This window comes from Syngnathus scovelli, chromosome 5, assembly GCF_024217435.2.
Source record: "Syngnathus scovelli strain Florida chromosome 5, RoL_Ssco_1.2, whole genome shotgun sequence".
NCBI lineage: Eukaryota > Metazoa > Chordata > Actinopteri > Syngnathiformes > Syngnathidae > Syngnathus > Syngnathus scovelli.
The window spans coordinates 20711237-20728148 of NC_090851.1; the positions used below are offsets into that span (position 1 = coordinate 20711237).

General features: G+C 47.3%; 1 protein-coding gene across 7 annotated transcripts in view; it reads left to right on the top strand.

Moving 5' to 3' along the window:
* LOC125969619 (zinc finger protein 638) overlaps positions 1–16912 on the top strand; it is a 155889-nt gene that overhangs the window by 38460 nt on the left and 100517 nt on the right. For 5 of the 7 annotated variants that reach the window (XM_049721895.2, XM_049721886.2, XM_049721887.2 and 2 more), the window contains 3 exons: positions 15735–15796; positions 15890–15919; positions 16589–16662. The exons of the other annotated variants lie outside the window; for them this stretch is intronic. In XM_049721895.2, coding sequence (XP_049577852.1) covers positions 15735–15796; positions 15890–15919; positions 16589–16662 — 166 coding nt within the window. The remainder of the gene's footprint in view (positions 1–15734; positions 15797–15889; positions 15920–16588; positions 16663–16912) is intronic. 7 annotated transcript variants of the gene reach the window in all.

Here is a 16912-nt window from a genome sequence, read left to right on the forward strand (position 1 = left end):
GAGAGGCAGGTGAGAATGATCACACTGATCATGGGCACACAGGAGGGGAGGGGCGAGCACGCAGACAAAATGATGGCAATATGGACATGATCGGGGACGAGTCGTGACAGAACCCCCCCACAAAGGACGGCTCCCGACGTCCCAAAAACCAAACCCCACGGAGCGCGTGGGGGGCGGGGAGGAAGCGTACCAGTCCAGATGACCCCCACTTGTCTGTTACAAAGTTTGAACCGTGCTCGGCGGCGACTGGGGAAACAACCGCTCTTGGCGGCAACTTGGGGAATCAGAACCGCCATCGGTGGTAACTCGGGGAAACAGAACCGCCATCGGCGGCTATTCGGGGACAGAACCGCGGTCGGCGGCTATTCGGGGACAGAACCGCAATCGGCGGCTATTCGGGGACAGAATCGGGGACATAACCGCAATCGGCGGCTATTCGGGGACAGAACCGCAATCGGCGGAAACTCGGGGACAGAACCGCAATCGTTGGCAACTCGGGGACAGAACTGCAATCGGCGGCAACCCGGGGAAACAGAACCGCAATTGGCGGCAACCCGGGGAAACAGAACCGCAATCAGCGGCTCTTCGGGGACAGAACCGCACACGGCGGAAACTCGGGGAAACAGAACCGCACTCTGTGGCAAACGTAGAGTCAGAACCTTGTGCAGCGGCAACAGTCAGTCACACACACGGCGGCATACAGGAAGCCAGAGCTGCATGCAGCAGCAGGAGTCAGACGCGTGTTTCAGCAGTGGGAGCAGGGTCTGTGATGATCGTGGGTCCGGCATTGTTGGCACGAGGCCCGGCAATGCTGCGGCTCCGGTGACGCCGGGGTGGAGCCCGTTGGCGGCCGCGAGTCTGATGGCGCCGGGAGGCACTCCGATGGCGGCCGTAGGTCCGGCGTCGTGGCAGTGAAGTCCGATCGCGGCCGCGAAGCTGGTGGCGCCAGAAGCACTCCGATGGCGGCCGAGGATCCGGCGTCGCAGCAGCGAAGTCCAATGACGGTCGCGGAGCCTATGGCGCCGGGGGGAACTCCGATGGCGGCCGCGTGTCTAGTGTCGGTGGAGCAAAGTCCGATGGTGGCCGCGGAGCCCATGGCGCTGGAACCTGCTCGGACGATGGACGTCGATCGGGCGTCGCGGACGGGAGCTGATGGTGGAAGGTACAAGCGCTGGTCGCTGTGATGTCGGATCATTCTGTCACGAATTGGAGTGGAAATGGAGCAGGGCAACCAAGTGCAGCTTGGACCAGGGTTTATTGACGAACAGAAACTAACAGATTCGGCAGGCTGACGTAACTAACAAAACCAACAACAGAAACTGAACAGAGATGTGAAACAAGAAGACAGAGTGACATTGACAATGACAGCAACAAGACAACAAAGATCCGACAGGGTAGTGACACTCAGACAGTACTTAAATACGAGAGCATGATCTTCGCCAGAACCTTTCCTACGACGGAGAGAGAGATTCCTCGGCTGTTACCACATGCTGCTCTGTCCCATTTCTTTTTGTAGATGACGACAGTATTGGCATCCTTCAAATCCTGTGGGAGGGTCCCATGTTCCCAGATGTTTTGGATCAGGAGGTGCAGGCGGCGTGTGAGAAGATACCCTCCGTGTTTGAGAACCTTTGCAGGGATGCCACCAGGTCCAGTGCTTTTGTTGTTCTTTAAGCCTGCAATGGCTCCCCGGGTTTCAGAATAAGACGGTGGGGTGTCGAGGTCCATGATTGGTGGCAGGTCCGGGATATTATCCATATTGTGTGGGTCGACGGGTGGTGTGATTGAGAAGACTCTCAAAATGGTTTGCCCAACGAGGATATCATGGCGGTCCTTAAGGAGTGAGGAGCCGTCAGCTGACCGAACTGGAGCAATCACCCGCTTCCTGCTTGCGCAAGAGTGGGGATTTAGGTGAGGATGTGGATGCGCAGTCCACATTCCCACCGTCTTCACTCCTACCAGGTGAAATCTCCAGTGGTATGAGAGAACCCATGACGACCTTTGTCTGGCAGGAGTTGCAGGGGGCTGCCGGTGGTCCGGTCTATTGGACTCTGCCTATGCCTGTCACCAGGTGCAGGTTTGGGATCAGTCTTAGTCTGGTCTCTACCCTTCGACCTGTTCGGCTTTGGTGACCCTGCCAGGAGTGCGAGACTCCAGCCGACATTGCTCTAGGGGTCATGGAGACGCGCAAAGTGCCTCACCACGATAAGGTGGTGATCCCGTCGAGGCGCACACACACACACACACACACACACACACACACACACACACACACACACACACACACACACACGCACACACGCACACACGCACACACACACCTCTGCTCAGCCAAATTTATTGTGTGAGATTATCATGTCACACACCAACATGATAATGACAGAAATGGACTCCTACAGTACTAAGACCGCAGGCCAGTCATTTTCAACAATGAACATTGTGTGCACTGTTTCACACACACACAAACGCTGTCCTCAATTGAAAACATAATAATTTACAGTAGCGTTGTTCACTTACTATTCATGTTGCGTAGTGCGACTTCTGGCATTCCTTGCCTTGTATTCCGTTGTTGCCACTCGAAGCAATTCTTTCACATGGGTGTCAGTCAAAACAGATCGATGCTTTGATCACAGGTGCTTCAGGATAGTAAATACAGACTTGCAGACAAATGTTGACCCAGACATTGACAGTATCTTAAGCGCAGCCCTTATACTTGATCAAGCATAAGGGTGTCCATGTGTGCACTTGGCACCAGGACACCCTAGGCCGCAGTTCGATGATCGACTTTGTAGTCGTGTCATCGGATTTGCGGCCGCATGTTTTGGACACTCGGGTGAAGAGAGGGGCAGAGCTGTCAACTGATCACCACCTGGTGGTGGGTTGGCTCCGATGGTGGGGGAAGATGCCGGTCTGACCTGGCAGACCCAAACGCTCTGTGAGGGTCTGCTGGGAACGTCTGGCAGAATCTCCTGTCAGGAAGAGCTTCAACTCCCACCTCCAGCAGAGCTTTTCCCACGTCCCGGGGGAGGCGGGGGACATTGAGTCCGAGTGGACCATGTTCCGCGCCTCCATTGTTGAGGCGGCCGACCGGAGCTGTGGCCGTAAGGTCGTTGGTGCCTGTCGTGGCGGCAATCCCTGAACCCACTGGTGGACACCGGCGGTAAGGGATGTCGTCAAGCTTAAGAAGGAGTCCTATCGGGCCGTTTTGGCCTGCGGGACACCGGAGGCAGGGCTTCGGCGGTTGCTGAGGCAAAAACCCGGGCGTGGGAGGAGTTTGGTGAGGCCATGGAGAATGACTTCCGGACGGCTTCGAGGAAATTCTGGTCCACCATCCGGCGTCTCAGGAGGGGGAAGCAGTGCAACGTCAACACTGTTTACAGTGGGGATGGCGTGCTGCTGACCTCGACTCGGGACGTCGTGAGTCGGTGGGGAGAATACTTCGAATACCTCCTCAATTCCACCTTCACACCTTCCATTGACGAAGCAGGGCCTGGAGACTCTGAGGCGGATTCTCAAATCTCTGGGGTCGAAGTCACTGAGGTAGTTAAAAAACTCATCCACCCGCGGTGGCAAGGCCCCGCGGGTGGATGAGATCCGCCCGGAGTTCTTAAAAGCTCTGGATGTTGTGGGCCTGCCATGGCTGACACGCCTCTACAACGTTGCGTGGACATCGGGGACAGTGCCTCTGGATTGGCAGACTGGGGTGGTGGTTCCCCTCTTTAAGAAGGGGGACCGGAGGGTGTGTTCCAATTACAGGGGAATCACACTCCTCAGCCTCCCTGGTAAGGTCTATTCAGGGGTGCTGTAGAGGAGGGTCCGTCGGGAGGTCGAACCTCGGATTCAGGAGGAGCACTGTGGCTTTCGTCCTGGCCGTGGAACAGTGGACCAGCTCTACACCCTCGGCAGGATCCTCGAGGGTGCATGGGAGTTCGCCCAACCAGTCCACATGTGTTTTGTGGACTTGGAGAAGGCGTTCGACCGTGTCCCTCGGGAGGTTCTGTGGAGGGTGCTTCGGGAGTACGGGGTGCCGAGCCAACTGATAAGGGCGGTTCGGTCCCTGTATCACCGATGCCAGAGTCTGGTCCGCATTTCCGGCAGTAAGTCGGATTCGTTCCCAGTGAGGGTTGGACTCCGCCAAGGCTGCCCTTTGTCACCGATTCTGTTCATAATTTTTATGGACAGAATTTCTAGGCGCAGCCGAGGCGTTGAGGGGGTCCGGTTTGGGGACCTCAGCATCGCGTCTCTGCTTTTTGCAGATGACGTGGTGCTGTTGGCTTCTTCAGGCCATGATCTCCAGCTCTCGCTGGAACGGTTCGCAGCCGAGTGTGAAGCGGTCGGGATGAGGGTCAGCACCTCCAAATCCGAGTCCATGGTCCTCGATCGGAAAAGGGTGGAATGCGCTCTCCGGATCGGGGATGAGATCCTGCCCCAAGTGGAGGAGTTCAAGTATCTTGGAGTCTTGTTCACGAGTGAGGGGAGGATGGAGCGTGAGATCGACAGGCGGATCGGTGCAGCGTCGGCAGTAATGCGGACCCTGTGGTGAAGAGAGAGCTGAGCCAAAAGGCAAACCTCTCTATTTACCGGTCGATTTACGCTCCTACCCTCACCTATGGTCACGAGCTATGGGTCGTGACCGAAAAAACGAGATCTCGGATACAAGCGGCCGAAATGAGTTTTCTCCGCAGGATGTCCGGGCTCTCCCTTAGAGATAGGGTGAGAAGCTCGGTCATCCGGGAGAGACTCGGAGTAGAGTCGCTACTCCTCCACGTTGAGAGGAGCCAGATGAGGTGGCTCGGGCATCTTATCAGGATGCCTCCTGGACGCCTCCCTGGGGAGGTGTTCCGGGCATGTCCCACCGGTAGGAGACCCCGGGGACGACCCAGGACGTGCTGGAGAGACTATGTCTCTCAGCTGGCCTGGGAACGCCTTGGGATTTCCCGGGATGAGCTGGATGAAGTGGCTGGGGAGAGGGAAGTCTGGGAGTCCCTCCTAAAGCTGCTGCCCCCGCGACCCGACCCCGGATAAGCGGAAGAAGATGGATGGATGAATGGAAGATGTGCCGTATATGAAAAAAGGTTGGGAAACACTGGTGTAGAGTTAGTACGAAGTAGACAGCTCTCATCAGTTGTTTTTAGGGTTTTTTTTTGCCTTTACCTGTGCAGCATCACTTGCAGTGTCTCTGATTTTAGCGTCGCCTTAGTCCTTGGTGTGTGGACATTTGAATGAGGAATTGTCTGTCACTTGTCTTGCAAACGGACACTTGTGTGCGCGTGAACTGGGAAGGGACGGAGGAGACATGCACGCAACCGATCATGAACGCCGGCTCATGTGTGCGTTCCCGTTAGGATGAGTTTCATTTCTGTGGCTCACTTCGGGGCGCGCAGGTCCCCTTGACTGTGCCAGCGTACCACTTATTATTGATTTTTATGACACACTGCTTCGGGCCAGTTTAAATTTAGACCGGGCCAGACTTTGGACATGCCTGCAGTAGAAGATGGATGATTGGATTTAGATGTTGTATGATGTATTGAAAAAGTTAGCTTGGGATGAAAACAGCCCTAAAGTGGAATAATACACATCAGGCTGGACTTTGGACATGCCTGGCATAGATGAATCTGCGCACATTTGCTGGAGAAGGTTGGTTATTGGTGTATATGTATATTGAATGACAAGGGTGCCAAGACTGAAACCTGTGGTAGACCATTCTTCTGCATCCGCCATCTGCTTTTGACGCCATTCATCTCTACATAGAATTTGCGGTTTTCTATGAGACTTCTAATTACTTCTAGTATAGTCCTATTTTTCAGCATTTTGGACACTTTCAGAAGTAGACCTCTGATTGACGGTATCATACGCTGCTGCTGGGTTGTTTGGACCTTTATTAGGCTTTAGAAGAGCAGCTATCTTGGCTTTTCTCCACTTTTTTGGGACATTCTTTGTTCTTAGACATGAGTTAAAAAGGGACAGTAGTCATTGTCTTGCCCTGGGTCCAAGGTGTTTGAGGAACTCATTTGGGATCCAATCTATTCCTGCAGCCTTGTTTGGTTTTAACTGGTTGATTTCTTTCTCCAGTTCTTCTAGAGAAAAAGGTGGGAAGTAACCATTACCATCTAAGAGGGTTGCCTTCATCTCCTCCTGTTGCCTTTTCCTTTGATGTTGTTCTTTATTATTTGGACAGCCATTTACAATCAATTGGTGAGCAATTTGATTTGGATTTACTGCTGCTATACTTTGAGGTGGTTTATTCTCATAGTTTAGTCTACGAATGGTTGACCATGCTCTTTTGCTGTTTTGAGTCATGTCTAGATTTTCTACGAGGTCAAGCCATTGTTGTTGACTCTCCTGGCTCAGTTGAGATAGAACTGTCTCCCATTTCAGTGGTGTCTTTGCTAAACAGGTCTTCATTGTATAGGGAGTTATAATTCTTGTATAGTTCTTTAATTTGGTCAGTCATTCCCGGAATGTACTCCTTTCTGAAGTTTCTAGGCATGTTTTGTTGAGATGACCTCCATACTAATTGGACAAATTTATCAATGACCAGGCTCAAGTAGTATGGCATCAATATGCTGTTCAATAAATTCCTTATAACCTGTCCATTTTGCTTTTTTTAAATTGAACCTGGGGAGATATTTTGATTGTGTATGTATTACAGCTGGGTGGAATATGATTTGTACAGGTCGGTGTTGGGACCTTGGTATAGGTTGTAAGAATGATCTTGTAAGGATATTGGGATTTGTTGAGGTAACAAAAGCTAGGTCTGGGTTGTACCCCTTTCTACATCTTGCACTGTTGAAGGTGGGAGGGTCTTTTGGGTCATATAATAGCTCAAGGTTATTGTTAGGAGCCCATGGAATTATTTTCTCCCCATTTCCATCTTCATCTTCATAGCCCCAGTTTGGGCCGTGGCTGTTAAAGTCTCCAATGATAAGCTGCATTTTCCCTTGGAAGTCTAAGGTGGGAGGCCACTCAAATGATTCATTTGGGGGTTTATAAACCGAGACAATGGTCAGGTGTTTTGTCTCTAATTTGATTATTTCAATGGGGCCAGCTTAAATTCTTGCTGTGCTCAAAACTGATGATTTAAATACCCCAATGTCATACGGGCAGCGCTTAATCCATCCATCCATCCATCCATCCATCCATCCATCCATCCATCCATCCATCCATCCATCCATCCATCCATCCATCCATCCATCCATCCATCCATCCATCCATCCATCCATCCATCTTCTTCCGCTTATCCGGGGTCGGGTCGCGGGGGCAGCAGCTTTAGGAGGGACTCCCAGACTTCCCTCTCCCCAGCCACTTCATCCAGCTCATCCCGGGAAATCCCAAGGCGTTCCCAGGCCAGCTGAGAGACAAAGTCTCTCCAGCACGTCCTGGGTCGTCCCCGGGGTCTCCTACCGGTGGGACATGCCCGGAACATCTCCCCAGGGAGGCGTCCAGGAGGCATCCTGATAAGATGCCCGAGCCACCTCATCTGGCTCCTCTCAACGTGGAGGAGTAGCGACTCTACTCCGAGTCTCTCCCGGATGACCGAGCTTCTCACCCTATCTCTAAGGGAGAGCCCGGACATCCTGCGGAGAAAACTCATTTCGGCCGCTTGTATCCGAGATCTCGTTCTTTCGGTCACGACCCATAGCTCGTGACCATAGGTGAGGGTAGGAGCGTAAATCGACCGGTAAATTGAGAGCTTTGCCTTTTGGCTCAGCTCTCTCTTCACCACAACGGACCGGTACAGGGTCCGCATTACTGCCGACGCTGCACCGATCCGCCTGTCGATCTCACGCTCCATCCTCCCCTCACTCGTGAACAAGACTCCAAGATACTTGAACTCCTCCACTTGGGGCAGGATCTCATCCCCGATCCGGAGAGGGCATTCCACCCTTTTCCGATCGAGGACCATGGACTCGGATTTGGAGGTGCTGACCCTCATCCCGACCGCTTCACACTCGGCTGCGAACCGTTCCAGCGAGAGCTGGAGATCACGGCCTGAAGAAGCCAACAGCACCACGTCATCTGCAAAAAGCAGAGATGCGATGCTGAGGTCCCCAAACCGGACCCCCTCAACGCCTCGGCTGCGCCTACAAATTCTGTCCGTAAAAATTATAAACAGAATCGGTGACAAAGGGCAGCCTTGGCAGAGTCCAACCCTCACTGGGAACGAATCCGACTTACTGCCGGAAATGCGGACCAGACTCTGGCATCAGTGATACAGGGACCGAACCGCCCTTATCAGTTGGCTCGGCACCCCGTACTCTCGAAGCACCCTCCACAGAACCTCCCGAGGGACACGGTCGAACGCCTTCTCCAAGTCCACAAAACACATGTGGAGTGGTTGGGCGAACTCCCATGCACCCTCGAGGATCCTGCCGAGGGTGTAGAGCTGGTCCACTGTTCCACGGCCAGGACGAAAGCCACACTGCTCCTCCTGAATCCGAGGTTCGACCTCCCGACAGACCCTCCTCTCCAGCACCCCTGAATAGACCTTACCAGGGAGGCTGAGGAGTGTGATTCCCCTGTAATTGGAACACACCCTCCGGTCCCCCTTCTTAAAGAGGGGAACCACCACCCCAGTCTGCCAATCCAGAGGCACTGTCCCCGATGTCCACGCAACGTTGTAGAGGCGTGTCAGCCATGACAGCCCCACAACATACAGAGCCTTTAAGAACTCCGGGCGGATCTCATCCACCCGCGGGGCCTTGCCACCGAGGAGTTTTTTAACTACCTCAGTGACTTCGACCCCAGAGATTGGAGAATCCGCCTCAGAGTCTCCAGGCCCTGCTTCCTCAATGGAAGGTGTGTGGGTGGAATTGAGGAGGTCTTCGAAGTATTCTCCCCACTGACTCACGACGTCCCGAGTCGAGGTCAGCAGCACGCCATCCCCACTGTAAACAGTGTTGACGTTGCACTGCTTCCCCCTCCTGAAACGCCGGATGGTGGGCCAGAATTTCCTCGAAGCCGTCCGAAAGTCATTCTCCATGGCCTCACCAAACTCCTCCCACGCCCAGGTTTTTGCCTCAGCAACCGCCGAAGCCGCGTTCCGCTTGGCCATCCGGTACCTGTCAGCTGCCTCCGGAGTCCCGCAGGCCAAAACGGCCCGATAGGACTCCTTCTTCAGCTTGACGGCATCCCTTACCGCCGGTGTCCACCAGCGGGTTCGGGGATTGCCGCCACGACAGGCACCAACGACCTTACGGCCACAGCTCCGGTCGGCCGCCTCAACAAGTCCCCGGGGTCTCCTACCGGTGGGACATGCCCGGGACACCTCCCCAGGGAGGCGTCCAGGCCCGTATATTTCATTTCGTTCCAAATTTCAAAAATTTCTGGCACAATTTTTGTTTTTAAATTCCCATTCATTCTCTACGGGGATTCATCATTTGCTCTAACTTCTACGATTCTTGTCCGATTCAACCCGTTTCAACTTTTTAACTCCAAATGAACCTCTTGAACCCATAGTTTTCGTTAAGCTCCAAATTTAAAAACAATTGGTGCAATTCTTTTTTAAAATTCCCATTCTCTATGGGGATTGAACATTTGCTCTAACTTCTACATTTTTCAACCGATTCAACCCGTTCCAACTTTCAACTGTTCATCTTTTGCCTATGCCTTCCACAACTTTCAATTTACCAAAAATTTTCAATTTTGAAATTTACGCCAAATTCTCCAAAATTTCGTTTTTCACTCATAATGTCTACACTTTTTAACTGATTCAACCCGTTCCAACTTTCAACAGTTAGTCTTTTGCCTACCTATTCAGCAAATTCACACTTACCAAAAATTCCACATTTTCAATTTTGAAATTCACACCAAATTTTCCCAAATTTTGTTTTCCCTTCTAATTTCTACATTTTTCAACCAATTCAACCCATTCTACTTTAAACATCATTCTGCAGCATTCCCTAAGTATTTATTCAACTTCTTCGCCTTCACACGCAATTTTTTCAGAAATTGCAAATTGTTATTCTACAAATTCCGACCACTTTTTTGACGCTTAACTAGTTCCACACACTTCAACCGATTCACTCCGTTCCACTTTTAACTCATTCCAAATATTAACGATTATAATTTTGTTTTTCCCTTCTAATTTCTACATTTTTCAACCAATTCAACCCATTCCAACTTTATTCACTTTGTTCACCTTATGCTTACCATATTCACCCCCTTCAAATTAAATTCCCATTCATCCTCTATTTGTGAGGTTGAAGTCATTCAACATTTGCTCCAACTTCTACATTTTTCAACTGATTCAACCCATTCTAACTTTCAACTGTTCATCTTTTCCCTACCTTTTCAACAACTTCCCACTTACCAAAAATTACAAATTTTCAATTTTTAAAATTCACCAAAAATTCTCCAAAATTTCAACTCAACTCGTTTCAACATCATTCGGCAGCATTCCCCAAGACGTTATTGAAAGTCTTCGCCTTCACATGCAGTTTCTTCAGAAGTTGCATTTTCTAGTTATTTTTAACCTTGTCAGTGTCCTAAATATCTTTTCTATTCATGTTGAAACCCACTTGATAAATAAGTGTGAGTTTTCATGAAAAACACAAAATTGTCTGGGTGAACCTAGACATTGAATGATAGTGTTGGATTTGGCCCACAATTTGAGAAGTGCGTTATCCGCGCCTCACGGCAAAGGCCTTAGCCAATCACCTGTTATCCAATTTAATCATTGCGTGCTTGTTTTATTTCTTCAGTTTTAGGAAAAGGCTAAGACACTGAAACAAAATTTAGACTTACACAGGTTGGTTTAGTTCAATTCTTAGGAAAGCTCTGTTTTCAAGAAAGTACAATACTTTTGTGCGACCATGCTCGAGCAGAAAGTCTCCATCCAGAAAAGGCAACGTTCAAGGTTCTTTGGTCAGCTTATATTCAGTTGCACATGCCAGTGTGGGCCGAGTTTGATGGGTGATGAGTCAGGGGGTGTGGCAAGTTCGCAGGAGATTTTGATTCCATGGGAGTGGGTGCTGGTTCGGTGAGAGCTGGTTCCGTGGGGTTTGGTGCTGATTATGGACGATTCGGTGTGTTTGACTTGGTGGGGACTGTTGTTTTCCTTCCTGTCTTTCGGCCTTGGCGATCACCTTTGGCCGGGTTCTTGGCTGTCTTCCTCCTGGCGTTCTCCCTCTGGCACCTCTGCTGGTTTTATCTCCAAGTAACCTTCCTGTAAACATTTTCCTCTATTATTGCACATACACTGTCACACCTCGTCCATTCATCATCCTTCCACTTTTGTCATTTTGTCTGGACTTGTGAAGTTTTGGGTGTGACATCATCAGTTCGTTAATGTTCCCTGACTATGCAAAGTTCTTACTCACCACTTACCATGCATTTGTTTGTTTGTTCTTTTGACACTCCATGTATTTGCTTACTTTGTCACTTTCTTATTTTAACCATGCTTCTAACCATATATTTTCATTAAGTCAAAATATTTTCCTTCTGTCCAGAACATTCAATAGTAATCCAAGGCTGGCGTCGAGCATTAGGCAAAATACGACGTTACATCAAACATTAATCAAAACATAAGATATAATCAAGTACAGAACATTCTTAGACACCTTGAGCAGTGTCTGTGATTTAGAATAACATCAAGTATGCATTAAATAGTTCCTTAAGGGTCGTTATGCTATTCAGGCAATATATCAACAAACATTTGTTATTTCAAAGTGCACAGAAATACATATCAGATCATGAAGTCATAAAAACCTATGTATTACCATATATAAAAATGTCTAGTTATGTCTCCTTTATTGGTTTGGTGTGCAGGTATAATTATATGCTTAAAATGTTTTTTTTATTGATTTAAAATGCAAACAAACTTGTCTGCTTATGTACTTTATTCAATGAGGTTTTAGCATATCTGTTTTTGTAGCTAGGCAGGACTTTTTGTATTTCAACAGCAACACCTTTTCTCCTCGTGTCTCAAGTTAAACCAGACTAAACCTCTCCTGTTTCAGGTCAGTTAGAATAACCACAATTACTTCACTTTGCAAAATGACACACTAATGAGAGTGTGTTTTAGATACTTTTCTCATTTACTTTATGTAGAGCTCCAATTGCTGGTGCAGTAAAATAACCCCACACGATACTACCACTCCTCTGTGCTTCACAGCTGGTATGATCTCAAGTTTTCCCCTCTTTTTTTCAAATGTTATGGTGGTCTATGGCCAAACAGCCCCACTTCATCATACCATAGAAGTTGTTTCCAGAAGTTGAGAATTTCTTCTTGGTGTCTTTTGTCAAACCACAGTTTGGAAATCTGGCTTTTTACTTTTCCTCAGAATTAATGGCTTCATTCCTGCTGAATAGCCTTTACGCCAATGTCGGTGCAGGACTTGTTTCACTTCAGCCAGCATCTTCACAAAGTCTTTAGCTTTTTGTTCTGGGGTTCATTCACAGCGTTTCTTTCTCCTTTCTGAGAGCACTGTGAAGCGTTGTTGGACATTCAAATGTTGTTCATATGCCTTTAATTATTTAAACCGATGAACATGGTTTAACTGATGAATTGTTACAGCATTTTTTATCCATTTTTTTTATTGTGCACAAAAAGGAATATAATTTAATGAAAAAAAGAAGGACTAGACTTGTCAACCAGGAGTAACGGGAGAACGATGTTTAAATACAATAATCCATTGTTTATCGCGGTTAAATTATTCCATAAAAGACTTTTATAGACCTTTATTGTGTTTTTAAACACTGTAATTTTCTTTTAAGTGTTTTTTGTATTTTTAAACACTTTTGTAAACATTATAAAGTCCAACTGATTTTCATAAATATTCTTCTTTATTTAAATAAATAAGAAGATAAAGAAGATAAAGAAAATAAATAAGAGTACATATATTGTTACAATATCCACACAAGACTATTATGAACCATTATTGTAGTTTTATACACTGCATTATTTTTTTAAACACTTTTTTGTATTTTTAAATACTTTTGTAAAAATGTTAGTCGAACTGACTTTAAATAAGAGTACATGTATTGTTACAATATCCACACAAGACTATTATGAACCATTATTGTAGTTTTATACACTTCATTATTTTTTTAAACACTTTTTTGTATTTTTAAACACTTTTGTAAAAATGTTAAAGTCAAACTGACTTTCAGAAACATTCTTATTTATTTAAATAAATAAGAATATAAATAAGAGTAAATATATATTGGTACAATATCCACACAAGACTTTAATGAACCTTTTTTTTTTAAGTGTAAACGTGTCTGGCTCCTCTCTGCTCCTGCATGCTGGCCGGCTTATGCACCCCCGCGGCCCAGTGCAAGGGCATCCGCATAAAACTTTTAAAATGTCATTTGTATACACTCTATTTTACTTTTAAATATTACTATATTTTAAACACTTTTTTAAACATTTTAAAGTGTAAAGGTGTCACGGCTCCGCTCTGCTCTTGCCGAGCTGACCTGCTGATGCACCACTGCAGCACAGCGCGAGGGCATCTGCACCGTCTTATTTTTAAACACTTTATTGTATTTTTAAACAGTTTAAAGTGTAAACGTGTCACGGCTCCGCTCTGCTCTTGCCTTGCTGACTGGTTGACGCGCGCATCCACACATTGTTCAGAGGCACGCCCCTTGCTCTTAGTGCTCATTGCCGGCCGCTGTCTCAAATCCTGGACGGCAGTGGTTGTTTCCCACGTGCGCGGCAGCTAGCTCAGCACCCGGCGCTTGTCCTCAGTGCCCGCCCCGTGCTATCAGCACTCATTGCCGTTGTCTCGACTGTTTCTGCACGGCGATGCATATTTCCGTAGTACGCGGCTGTGTCACGTCTCCACTCTCGCTGTTAGAGATTTGCTCACTCCAACTTATTTTGCAAGAACCAAACAGGAGACAAGCAAGTTCTTTTAGACACCTGCAGGTGGAGAGTCCATTCGTCGCTGTCTGAACAGCGATTATCGAATGAAGTCTGAAAAGTCTCCTCCCTGCAAGGGCATATTTATTAGGAGGAACAGAGTGGGGGTGAGAGTGGACAGGTTTGGTGAACCCCCGGCCTCTGGTAAGATCAGAGCAGGGGGTGTTTTACGATGTTGTGGGAAACAGAACAACTTTGATTGCTTCCTCTGCAGCTGGTCAATCAGTTCAAAAGATCTTAGCACTTTGTTCTACTACTTTTGTTAAGACAGGACAGGCGAGTTTAATTATTACAGGTTACATTCCAACATAATCCTACGATAAAGATAACCTGGAAAACCCTAACACTCGCCCTGCTGGCCGGCTCACGGGCACTCCACGCATCGCCAATACGGAACTGCTAACCATCAGTCCTCACAGTTTTGTCTGCTTTGACACACACGCCTGCCACCTGATTCTCGTTTGCCTGACCCGCGGTCTTATGAGATGCCCGCACAACGCGAGCTCGCTGACCGAATCGTCAGCTTGCCTCATCGTTGTGCTCTGCCGGCATTCGAGCCCTACTTGTTTCCTTTAAACTTTGCCCAAATAAAGATTTAGTGTTGCATTTGGTTGTCATGCCTCGTTTGTGACAAAAAAACGAAGCGCAAATCAGAGATGCTGCTCATTCAGCTGACACAAACGAGGTGGAGGAGTGGATACGTAGCAGGAGATTGAGATAAAGCCTGGTTAGAGCTGCTCTTACAGCTCTAAGCTAATCATCGGCAAGAATACACATCAAAATTTTCCCAATGGTGTCCTACCGGCCAATAGTGTGCTGTAAAGTCATATGGGCAGGCAAACTCCCGTGCTCCAAGTGCAGCTGCAAAAAGCCGCGATGTACCGAATATATTCGCAATATTGGTTTTCATAAAAACCCGCGATGCACCAAGGCTGCGATAGGTGAACCGTGAAGGGATTATTGTATATGCTTTGATGAGCAGGTAGCAAGGGACAGGTGGCGGCAATTAGCGCCTGTGAGCAACGTGCGTCACTGCGGATGTGACTAAGGACAAGTGCGGGAGACGTAGCAGCTGGCAGCACGTGAGAGAAAAGCACTGGGGTGTAGGAGCAGGCGGTACGTGACAATATTACAATATTTTCTGCATCATACGGCACAATTAAAAGCCTTTCATTTTCTCAAAAACTGAAGGTGCGCCTTTTAATAAGGTGCATCTTTTGTGAGGACCGAATTCCACAATCTGTAAGTGTTGCGTGGCTGCCGCTGCAGAGACGTAATATTTAGACCCAAGAAACCAATCAGAAGACATGACGTATGTAAAATACGTAGACCAGGGTTGGGGGCTGTGGGGGTAAACTAATCAGAGAACTGTATGTACCTCCGTACTCAATGTATTGCGTGCAGTTCTTTGATCAGTTACATATTACATATTCTGCTTATTACGTCCCTGTGGTGGGAGGCAGCCACACGTCATTTACAGATTTTGGAATTCGGTTTACTCAAAAGGCGCACATTTTTAAAAGGTGCACCTTAGGTTTTTGAGAAAACAAAAGGCTTTTAAGTGTGCCTTCTGGTGCAGAAAATACAGTACTTTAAATGTGGCCATTGTTTCAAAAGGATTGATCAAAGAGGAGAGAAGTGTATTTGTACCTTTTGCCATTTAATCAATGCTATGTTTTAGTACGTTAGTTTCTGTAGGAACAACAGCAGGATTGTTTCACACCACTCCAATCCACATGTTTTGCAAGATGGCCGTGTTGTACAGCTTAAAAAAATGTTGCAGTTTTATGTTTTGTTTGTGAATGGGAATCTGTCTTTGGATGGAGCCCATGAGTGTGATTGTGACTTTTGTGGTTTTCTGTAGGACTGGATTGACCATATAAATACTGTTAACCACACAGCCGCCTGCAGGGACCTGCGCAACAAGTGAGAATATTATTGCTTTGCCAAAACCTTTTTACACCCTTTGCTCAGAACTTCATGAATGTAATTGAACATATGTTGTCTGTTTTCTTAAAGGTATCCTAAATGGAATCCATATCTGAAAAGGTTAGTTTATATTTGCTCTAACCACAATTGTATCGGTCTTAGTTAAGATGGTCAGGAGAATGAGCTCTGTTCTGGGCTGTCCCCTGGACTCCATAGAGGTTGTGGGTGAGAGGAGGATGTTAATTAAGCTGAAATCCATCATGGACAACACCTCTCACCCCCTCCATGACATTGTGCGGTCCCTGAGCAGATTCTTTAGCAGCAAACTATTATACCCACGGTGTATGAAGGAAATATTCCGCAGGTCCTTCATTCCCACTGGTGTCAGACTCTACAACACTGATAAAATTGTGTTTCGTCTCTACCGCTACTAGTGGCACTTGTCTTTGTCCTTGTCTGTTATTTATCCTTTTTTAAATTTGGCACTTTAAATTCTTGCACTCTTGTACGCTGCTGTGACAAGTAAATTTCCCCACTGTGGGATGAATAAAATTCTATCATCATCATCATCATCATCAATATGTATTGATAATGGTGCTTGATTTCTCATTGTATTTTTTGTATCATTGTGCTATAAATTCAATACAGTTCCATTGAGTGTCTTACGTAGTTGTCCTTTACATTGCAACTGGTTTACAACTGTCAAACAAATTCCAAATTTAGTGCTCACTCAACTCTGTTTATACTTAATTTACCTTTGCATTCTTGTTTCCAACACCCACTCCACAGCAAATGCAGAGTGAAATCTCACAGGCTGCATGCAAGACATTCTCCTCAGGATGATCGCCAACTTCACTGCACAGGTTGACCACTCAGACAGTATTTGCCCTTTTTTTTTCCCCTTTATTCTATCACTTTCTGGTATTTGTTTACATGGTGAAGAAGTCTTGTGAATATGAAGGATTATACAGTGGCCACACGTACGTTACTGAGATAATGCAACGCGCATGCGTCATTTTGAAAATGTCTTGCAGTTTCACTCCAAGTCGGAGAATGTTTCTGGTATTGGCTAGGACAGTGGTCCCCAACCTTTTTTGCGCCACGGACCAGTTA